At 44.3% G+C, this 10000-nt stretch overlaps 1 protein-coding gene across 1 annotated transcript in view; it reads left to right on the top strand.

The window, feature by feature from the left end:
- snap91b (synaptosome associated protein 91b) overlaps window positions 1-10000 on the top strand; it is a 25325-nt gene that overhangs the window by 3735 nt on the left and 11590 nt on the right. The window contains exons 4-16 of the mRNA XM_056581408.1: window positions 2547-2689; window positions 3332-3407; window positions 3728-3830; window positions 4339-4432; window positions 4928-5039; window positions 5472-5578; window positions 5680-5721; window positions 6985-7058; window positions 8070-8082; window positions 8201-8340; window positions 9000-9073; window positions 9184-9198; window positions 9983-10000. The exon at window positions 9983-10000 is cut by the window's right edge and continues 207 nt beyond it. Coding sequence (XP_056437383.1) covers window positions 2547-2689; window positions 3332-3407; window positions 3728-3830; window positions 4339-4432; window positions 4928-5039; window positions 5472-5578; window positions 5680-5721; window positions 6985-7058; window positions 8070-8082; window positions 8201-8340; window positions 9000-9073; window positions 9184-9198; window positions 9983-10000 — 1011 coding nt within the window. The remainder of the gene's footprint in view (window positions 1-2546; window positions 2690-3331; window positions 3408-3727; window positions 3831-4338; window positions 4433-4927; window positions 5040-5471; window positions 5579-5679; window positions 5722-6984; window positions 7059-8069; window positions 8083-8200; window positions 8341-8999; window positions 9074-9183; window positions 9199-9982) is intronic.

Here is a 10000-nt window from a genome sequence, read left to right as displayed (position 1 = left end):
CACGCACACGCACACGCACACACACACACACACGCACACACACACACACACACACACACACACACACACACACACACACACACACACACACACACACACACACACACACACACACACACACACACACACACACACACACACACACACACACACACACACACACACACACACACACACACACACACAATCATGTTGTCCACCAATGATGATTAGCATATACACAAAACAGAAACATTGCCTGGCTACATGTCTAGTGTCACCCAGCGGCAAAATCACTAAAATCTTTAGTTTACATTTGGTAATAACAAGTCATATACGCCTGTGTACAACCAGTGCTAGCATGGATGCTACCTACTACACAGTCGGTGTATGATACTCTAGAGTGAGTGGGGGATGGGAAAGAGAGAGGGAGACAGAGAGAGAGAGTAAGAGAGGGAGTGTCTCTCGGTCAACCTTGTGTTCAGCTGTGCTGAACCATACCTTAACAGTACACAGGAAGGAAGCCATTGCAACATGAAGAAATTAGAGCACAGTTTGCTGCACCAAAATAACAATGTGGGTAATGGTTATAAAATACAACAAGCTTGACATAAATTGTGTAAATATTACATTTTGACACCAGATTTGACGCACAGAGCTGCTCTAATTATTGGGGCAACAGGCTAGGTCACCGTTTGCGCTGTTGCAGGAAGGGTTAGGGGGATAATCGTACCGTAATCATTGCTAGTAGCCTCAGTGACACTGAGCTGGAACACACTGCCACCACTTACACACTGGCATCCCCTTATGGCAAGCGTGGCATTACTATGTGTGTGTGTGTGTGTGTGTGTGTGTGTGTGTGTGTGTGTGTGTGTGTGTGTGTGTGTGTGTGTGTGTGTGTGTGTGTGTGTGTGTGTGTGTGTGTGTGTGTGTGTGTGTGTGGGGGGGGGGGGGTTGTGTGTGTGGGAGGGAGCGAGCGGGGTGTTGGTTGATGGGAGGACGGCCCTTCCCTAGTGATTAGCAATTATCTGTTGACAAAGCTGGAGCTGGCAATCCCCTCCTCTAACCTTTAACAATCCCCTGGACCACCATTATGACCACCACTAAGACCACTGCTATGACCATCACTCTGACCAACATCAACACCACTATGACAACCCCACCACCACCACCACCACTAAGACCACGACTATGACACCGTCATGACACCACTATGACCACTACCATGACCAATGTCAACACCACTATGACACCACCACCACCACCACCACTAAGACCACCACTATGACCACCATCAACTCTACTATGATCAACGTCACCACCAGCACCAATATGACCAGACCACCCCCCACCACCACCTCGACCACACCCACCTCGCCACCATAACTGCACCCAACTCCGTCTCTGTGCCCTCACTTTGCAGTCCTCCTTTCCTCTTCTATTTGTGGCCAGGTGCCTCCCTGTTCTGTCTATATTTTCGACAAGGCCAAGGTCTGTTCAATACGCCAGCCTTGAGTCATCAAAGGGGCTGTGCTTCTCTCTCCTATAGCGTCTGCAACAACCCACCACTCGTTCTATATCTGAAACTGAAATACACATTTGCACGCTGCTTTTTTTATTACATCTTGTCGCTATTTAGCTTGGCAATTTTCCCACGTATATATCTGCAGCACACACTCATTTGCATATTTTTTGAAAGGTTATGTTTCATATTAAGAGGGCATTTAAGTGCCTGCAAGTTCATAACCAACCTGACTCTGCTGCATTATGATGACAGCTATCTGATGTATTTGATTACCAAAGAGCCTTAAGGATTTAAGCATACTGCAGAACTGGATAATGTTTGAAATAGGCCTTCCTAAGAGTCATCCTGTCTCTCACTGTCTCGATCATAGTCGCTCTCTCTTTCTCCCTCTCTCTCTCTTTCTCTCTCTCTCTCTCTCTCTCTCTCTCTCTCTCTCTCTCTCTCTCTCTCTCTCTCTCTCTCTCTCTCTCTCTCCCTCTCTCTCTCTCTCTCTCTCTCTCTCTCTCTCTCTCTCTCTCTCTCTCTCTCTCTCTCTCTCTCTCTCTCTCTCTCTCTCTCTCTCTCTCTCTCTCTCTATCTCTCTCTCTCTTATACATACAAAATAAGTGCTTACTCTACTATCTGTAAATAGAGCCTCCCTTCTTTGCTACCTTGCTGTTTTTCTGTCTGTCCGTCTGTCTCTCTCTGTCTCTCTCACGTCTATCCATCTAATAGTCTGTCTGTACATCTGTCTTTCCATGGGTCCGTCTGCCTGTCTGTCTGACTGTCACTGTGTCTCTCTATATATGTGTGTAGGGGAAATGTAAGTGCGTTTCCGAACTTTCCGTCTGTATCTTCAATCTTTAATAACATTTGTTGATAACCATCAAGCATCCACCATGCAAACGTAACAAAAAAAACACAAAATAATTCAGGAAAGGTTTCCAACAATGAGTCAGTGGACATCATTATTCCTATATATTATCCTTTTTTCATTGTGAGAAAGTGCAGATAAAAAAACGTTCTTTATGGAAACGTCTAACATTATCGTTTTGTGCTACAGATCTGGTGGGTGCCACCAACGCCACCAACGTGAACATCCCCCAGATGGCGGACACTCTGTTTGAGAGAGCCACCAACGCCAGCTGGGTGGTTGTCTTCAAGGCTCTCGTCACTAGCCACCACATGTGTGTCCATGGCAACGAGGTGGGTGGGCGCGGCCCGGTTGCATCAATCTGGCTCCATCTCATTCATCTTGGCTGCTTCAGATGCCTTATAAATCATACATTTAATTAAAGCCAAATTCAATTCAGAAGAGTGCTCGGTTAAGAATTCGATCCAATACATTTTTCCAAAATTACACATTTGGCGTCCCCACACTATACACAAAGGGAGCAAGAATATGTTGAACGCTTACACAATGAGAGTGGTCAATACTGCTGCACAAGTTATTTGATTTGGGGGCTTTGGGATCCGTTGGGGTGGATTTGTGTTGCTCAAATAGCTCTAGATGCAGCCCACTCAATGATGGGTTTTAGAACCACAGTGGAATGGGTTAGGGATTTAGACTAAGTACACATCGCCAGCTGAATGAAATGATATAACTCTCTGGAGACCAGTGTCTCAGCAGAAAGCCCTGAAGAGATTGATACAGACACTACTAAATATTATCATCCTGAAATGTGAATCCTAAGGAAAAGGGTACCGGTAGGTATTTATGTTGTGTGTTCAGAAAGTGTAGTGTTTTTAGGTCTGTTGAAAGAGTAGATAAAATAAAGATTTTTAGGACTTCATAAAATACAGAGTTTAACTGTTTTTAATGTGGTTGTTTTGTTTTTTTACCCACAGAGGTTCATTCAGTACTTGGCCTCCAGGACCTCTCTGTTCAACCTCAGCAACTTTATTGACAAAACCGGTTCACACGGTAAGCATAGAGAACTCCCTTAAGCATCTTGCATGGCTAGTCAGAGAGTGTGTGCTTGATTGACTGCCTCTCAAATGGTGAGCAGGGGCTTGTAGACCATCTATATATTATCCAGTATGGATAACAGCAGAACAACGTAAATTGGATCATCTTGGTCAGCCAGGGAGGAATTAACGCAAAGACATGCACACTGTGAGATATCAGTATATCCATGTTATCAGCTTGCAGGAAGTCTATCAGTCATGAATACAAAAATCTGTCATATTTTCCTCAATATTTCCGTGATAATTACATTTGTATGCTGTTCATTTCCCCCCAAGGATACGACATGTCCACATTTATCAGACGGTATGGACGCTACCTGAACGAGAAGGCCTTTGCATATCGCCAGATGGCATTTGATTTCACAAAGGTCAAGAAGGGGTACGTTCAACATACCTACGGCTGACTACATAATAATAGGCGTTCACCTTGCTTTGCTCCTTGACCGTAAAACAATCCTTTATATTGTTTACCTGCTCCATTTGTTTATTAGCCAAAGTTTTGTTTCCTTACACAGTGTGATTCCAATGAAATTGAATCGTGATTATATTGTGTCTAATTTTATGACTGATGCATGTTTAAATATTTGATTGCTTTTAACTCTCTATTGCCCTTAGTCATTGACACGTGTAATGAAACATAGTGTATTAATAGTCATAAGGAGCTTTCACATCAGTTTTCTCAAGGATGCCTCCAGGTATATCTGTGGCAATTGGGAATCAAACTCAATTTTCTCAGATCTTTCATTTTTCCACTGAGCTATTCATGTCTCAATAAAACGAAGCATTTGTTCTGATATGATTCATGCTTTTCTGACTGGTGCGATCAAATCCATGGGTGAGGATGGTTCTAGAGGTTAACCCCCCCCTTCTGCTGTGGTGTCCCCCAGGGCGGATGGCGTGATGAGGACCATGACCACGGAGAAGCTGTTGAAAGGCATGCCCGTGCTCCAGACCCAGATCGACACGTTGCTGGAGTTTGATGTGAGAGCCTGACACCCTTCTTCTTCGTTTTGAAAAATCTTTCATCGTTTCGCAATGTTCACCTTTCAGAGTTTACCTGGCTCTACTCACCCCCAACCGCCCCTTCTCCTCCCATACTCTCCGAAAAACCTCCATCTTACACAATTGTATGTTGTACGTCCTGGCACCTAAAAATAGTCTTTAGCGTTGTGTATCATCTTATCCATCCTAGATATCTTTGTTCTATTCAGGGAATTGGTTAACCTAGCGATTGTAAATGATTGGCACTTGTTTCTATGAATAACTTTACTGTACCGACCGGGATACATTGTTTCTCTTTCTTCTGACAAATGTATTTATTGTAAGTCGCTTTGGATAAATGCGTCTGCTTAATGCCCTAAATGTAAATGTCAATGCAATGGAAGCCACCCCAGTTCCTGTACTGTCCTGTGAGTACGGAGTTAGGCGTTTTGGTGTTTTTTTGTGATTTCGGTGTGTTTTCCTCTCGCTCAATAGGTTCATCCTAAAGAACTGAACAACGGAATCATCAATGCAGCGTTCCTGCTGCTCTTCAAGGATCTGGTGAAACTGTTTGCTTCCTACAATGACGGTGTCATCAACCTATTAGGTGAAATACCTGTAACCTTTTCCACACTGGTTTGTTTGAACCAGCAATTCCTTCTCTCTCAGCTTAAAGATGCTGTAGGTTAGATTGGAGAGTTGTAATGAGAGAAAGCTGAAATGAGCGGAAGAGAGCAAAATTGAAACTAAGAGACCACAAATTGTCCCCCCCTCCTATCCTTGAAACCTGTGATTGACAGGCAAGATGGATTCCACAAATCAATCATGGCAGAGATGCCCTGATAAGTCAGAATAGAGACCAATCAGGTCTCATTACTCAATCCACTCACTAATAGCTGACGGACAGCTTTGCCATGTCTAATAAATTACCCAAAAAATAGTTGCTCTTGACTCTTACCTACAGTACCTTGAAGCTTTCAAATGTCCCAGTATCATCTGTGCTCGTTTGATTCTGATGCGTATTTTATGCTGCGTGTAGAGAAATATTTCAAGATGAAGAAGGGCGACTGTAAGGAGGCTCTGGAGATCTACAAGAGGTTCCTGACCAGAGTGACCAAGATCGGGGAGTTCATGAAGATGGCCGAGGTACAGAGCTACCCTCAAACCTCCTGGGATATAACTGTCTCTAATAAGGTCTTAAGTGGTGTTTATTTAGATGTTTTTCTTCTTCTTTCTACCATTAACAGACTATTGGAGTCGACAAGAATGACATTCCTGACATCAACTATGTAAGTATACAGACCAACACACATACACGCCCACGCACACACGAAAGGCACGCAACCACACGCACTCACACACAATCACGCACACACAGACACACACACACACACACACACACACACACACACTGACACATGCATACAGACAAACACACACACACACACACTGAAATATTCCAAATAACATAATGGTACAATCTTCGCCTAGTGCCTCCACCCGGGTGTAGTGGTGGATCTAGCTGACTCAGACGATGAAGACTGTCCCTTTACACCTCTTGAGGACCCGGTAACCATAGAAACAACAAAGGGTTGCCCCTGACAGAGTGCCTGTTTTCAGGGTGGTGTTGGGTGTTGGCATGATCTGCTTCTCAGTGTGGTATCTCTCTCTCTCTCTCTCTCTCTCTCTCTCTCTCTCTCTCTCTCTCTCTCTCTCTTTGGACAAATAAGTAATGATAAAATATTGATAACCACTCGTGTGTTTTAAGCCAAAGTTGAAAATAATGGAAGGAAGTGAACAGATGTCAACTTTAGACTCTCTGTCTCTCTCTCTTTGTCAATCTCTCTCCCTGTCTCTCTCTCCCTCTCTCTCTGTCTCTCTCTCTCTCTCTCCCCATCTCTCTCTCTCTTTGTCAATCTCTCTCCCTGTCTCTCTCTCTTTATCTCTCTCTCTCCCTCTCTCTCTCTCTCTTTCTCTCTCTCTCTCTCTCTCTCTCTCTCTCTCTCTCTCTCTCTCTCTCTCTCGCTCTCTCTCTCTCTCTCTCTCGCTCTCTCTCTCTCTCTTTATCTCTCTCTCTCTCTCTCTCCCTCTCTCTCTCTCTCTCTCTCTCTCTCTCTCTCTCTCTTGCTGTGGTGCCATCCCAATTAAAACATAATTCATATCAACGCTTAATAGGTTGAAGGATGGGTGTGGTGCTTATCTTATCACTAATAATGAAAAGGAAGATCACAATAAAACGAGAAAAAAAACTATATAAAGATCTCAAAAAAAAAAACAATACGATATCAAAATAATATCAATGAATACATAATAAAAATATTTGCATGGGATATTTGCATGGAATAAAACCCATAAGAACGTCTGCTCAGCCTGGCAACAGACCAAAACACATTCAGATTCCACCGGCCCCATCCGCTCCCTCTTCAGAGTGATAAAACAGCCGCTGGGTTCAGGGATTCACTGATAAACAGAAAGACGGGTACCAGTAAGTGATGGGCTCATTGATTCGTTTGTCTCCATGGCAACCCCCCCTCCCCCGCCTCTGCCTTCAGGCTCCCAGCAGCATCCTGGAGTCCCTGGAGACACACATGAACGGCCTGGAGGACGTGAAGGGGGGAAAGAAGGGGTAAGTCCCTGAGTCACATGACCCCGTGCCCCCGTTGACCTCGGAGGGACACGTGGGACGTTGTGTAACGCAGTGCGACGAGATGTGGTGATCTCTAAGATGTGTGTGTGTGTGTGTGGGAGGGTGGCTGGGTGGTTGTGTGTGTTTTTTTTTTCAAGTGTGTGTGGGTGTGCGTGTGTGTTTCTTCGAGTGTGTGTGTGTTTGTGTGATAATTCATTCGCTGCGGTGGTTTGATTAAACTGCAAGTGACTGTGGGTAGCAATTACAGCCTAACAGGTCAGAACTGAATCCTGACTCAACTGGATTCGATTTCGGTTTTTGGTTCTCCTGACCTGTTGATTTGGTTTAATTTAATCCCTCCTTTCTTCTTATTGCATCTTATGTTCATTTGGAATCACCAGGGAAGGGTGAGCATACTTGTTTCATTTGGGGTGGCTGACTAAGTAAACCAACCGTTTTATTGTATAAGTATCACCAAGCCTACGTAGGCACTCAGTTGTAGAAGCCTTGACGTGTGCTGTGGTTTTTCCTGGATGCCTTTCACTGCACTCTGATCTTAATGTGTTGAACTCAAAGGTCTTGATGTGTTGACAATAAGAGACACATGATGGGAATAAGACCCTGTGTTGTTAATGCATCCCAAATTCACTGCACCCAATGTATAATTTGTCGCCTTAAAAACACGTCATGTGTGTCACAATATAAAGGGTTTTCTTCCAAACTCTTACTGGTCAAATCATGAATATTACCTCATTTAGGCAATTATATTCCCTATATTTCAATATTGAAGCATTTTTATTCTAAATGTGTGAAAATAATGTTTTGGAAGAAACTCTTTCCGTGTGAACAATCTATATTAGATATAGATAGTTTCAGTATTATAGGATTTGTTTGTCCAACATCCATTATAGACTTGATTTCATGGACCTATTTAGCACTACTAACACACCTGCCGAACACACATTCTCTTCACATCTAATGCACCTTTATTTTGCCCATTCTCTCCCTCAGGTCTCCATCAAAGGTAAAGATTTGACTCTTCTTACGCTCCTGCCTTCTGTAATTTTCCATCGTCTTTGCGACACACTGTTGTACTAATTTGCATATGATATCAAGACGGGGTTTCCTGCTCCTTCTTGCAGGGCTCCCCTACAAACAATGTGTCTCCCACTTCCACTCCGGCCAAATCCTCCAACGCCGTCCCCACACTGCAGCCCCCGCCTGGGGAGGCCGCCGGTGCCGCCGCCGCCGCCGCCGCCGCTGCTCCAGAACCAGTCGAGGAGTAAGACGCCATTTTGTGTAAAAAATAACAACAGCAAGCTCTTTTTTTCCACCATTTAGATTCAGATTGTAGTACTCGGACAAAGATGGACCAATGATTAATCTTGAAAAAAATGTATGGATTGATAAACACTAGGTAGATTTCAAGCCCATAAAATAATGGCAGGAAGTGTACGGATTTTAACTTCAGTCTCTCTCTTTCTACCACTATCTCTGTCTCTCTGTCTCTCTCTCTCTGTCTCTCTCTCTCTCTCGCTCTCTCTCTCTCCCTCTCTATCTCCTCTCTATCTCTCCTTTCTCTCTTCTCTCTCTCTCTCTCTCTCTCTCTCTCTCTCCCTCTCTCTCTCTCTCTCCCTCTCTCTCTCTCTCTCTCTCTCTCTCTCTCTCTCTCTCTCTCTCTCTCTCTCTCTCTCTCTCTCTCTCTCCCCTCTCCCCCCCTCTCTCTCTCTCTTCTCTCTCTCTCCCCTCTCCTCCCTCTCTCTCTCTCTCTCTCTCTCTCTCTCTCTCCCTCTCTCTCTCTCTCTCTCTCTCTCTCTCTCTCTCTCTCTCTCTCTCTCTCTCTCTCTCTCTCTCTCTCTCTCTGTCTCTCTCTCTCTCTCTCTCTCTCTCTCTCTCTCTCTCTCTCTCTCTCTCTCACTCTCTCTCCCTCTCCCTCTCCAGCTCTCTGTTGGACCTGGATCCTCTCTCCTCCTCAGGTCCATCTGGACCCTCAGCAGCTCCTACTTCCTGGGGCGGTAGGTGTTATTTCATTGATTGACTGATTGAATCATTGGAAAGCCAGTACATCCCAATAACGCATATGTCCCCTCTTCTACTCCTTCTTCCTTTTCTTGCTTTCCCACAGATCTCCTGGGGTCAGGTTAGTGTCACGTTGCAAGTTCTGTTGGCCTCCTGAATTGTAGGCTATAATCTAGTTCAGCTTTATACAGGACTAAATCCCAGGTTACCTTGGTGTCAGTTTGAAAGCTGACTTAGCTAAAAGCTATATTGCCAGGTTTATGGAGCCCTGTTTCACTACCAGGTGTGACGTTGATTAGCGATCACAAACCATGTTCAAATCTACCCTTTGGTCCCATTACAAATGTACGAGTGTCCGCCCAGATGTACAATGGTTAGATCAGCTTATTAAAACAAAGGATTAGTTCATCATTAACTAGAGGCCTATAAATGACTTATGAATTAACTTTATTATGAGGTGTGGATCTGAAAGGCTGAGCTCAAGGTAACCTGGAACAGTAATGTCAGTGTTCGAGAAAACATAGGCTAGAGCTTTGGAGGTACTCCTTGCTTGTCTCATCGTGTTGTTCTCTTAGTCTCTCTGTTTCTCTCTGTTTTCTCCTCCTTCTTCCCTCCACATCTCCGTTGTTTGGTCCATGACGGCCTCTTTCTTTTGGGGGTTTCCGTTCACCTTCCGGGTGATCGGCTTTATTGCTTTGATATTTATATCGTTTTGTATTTACTTTTCGGTTTCGTATTTTAATTTTTGGGGGTATTTCAACACTGGTTCCTTAATAACCGTCACTCGATCTCTGTGTTTTTCGACCAAACGTTCTTTGGGGGTTGGTTTATTAATTCGGTTCCTTCGTTCGGTTCCTTTTTTTTTTCGGTTTGCTTTCCCCCCCCCCCTCCACGTCGCACGACAGAAATGGGCGACTCCTTGT

This window comes from Gadus chalcogrammus, chromosome 21 (genome assembly GCF_026213295.1).
Source record: "Gadus chalcogrammus isolate NIFS_2021 chromosome 21, NIFS_Gcha_1.0, whole genome shotgun sequence".
Classification (NCBI taxonomy): domain Eukaryota; kingdom Metazoa; phylum Chordata; class Actinopteri; order Gadiformes; family Gadidae; genus Gadus; species Gadus chalcogrammus.
The sequence above is the reverse complement of the archived record's forward strand: the minus strand, read 5'-3'. Positions and strand labels throughout refer to the sequence as shown.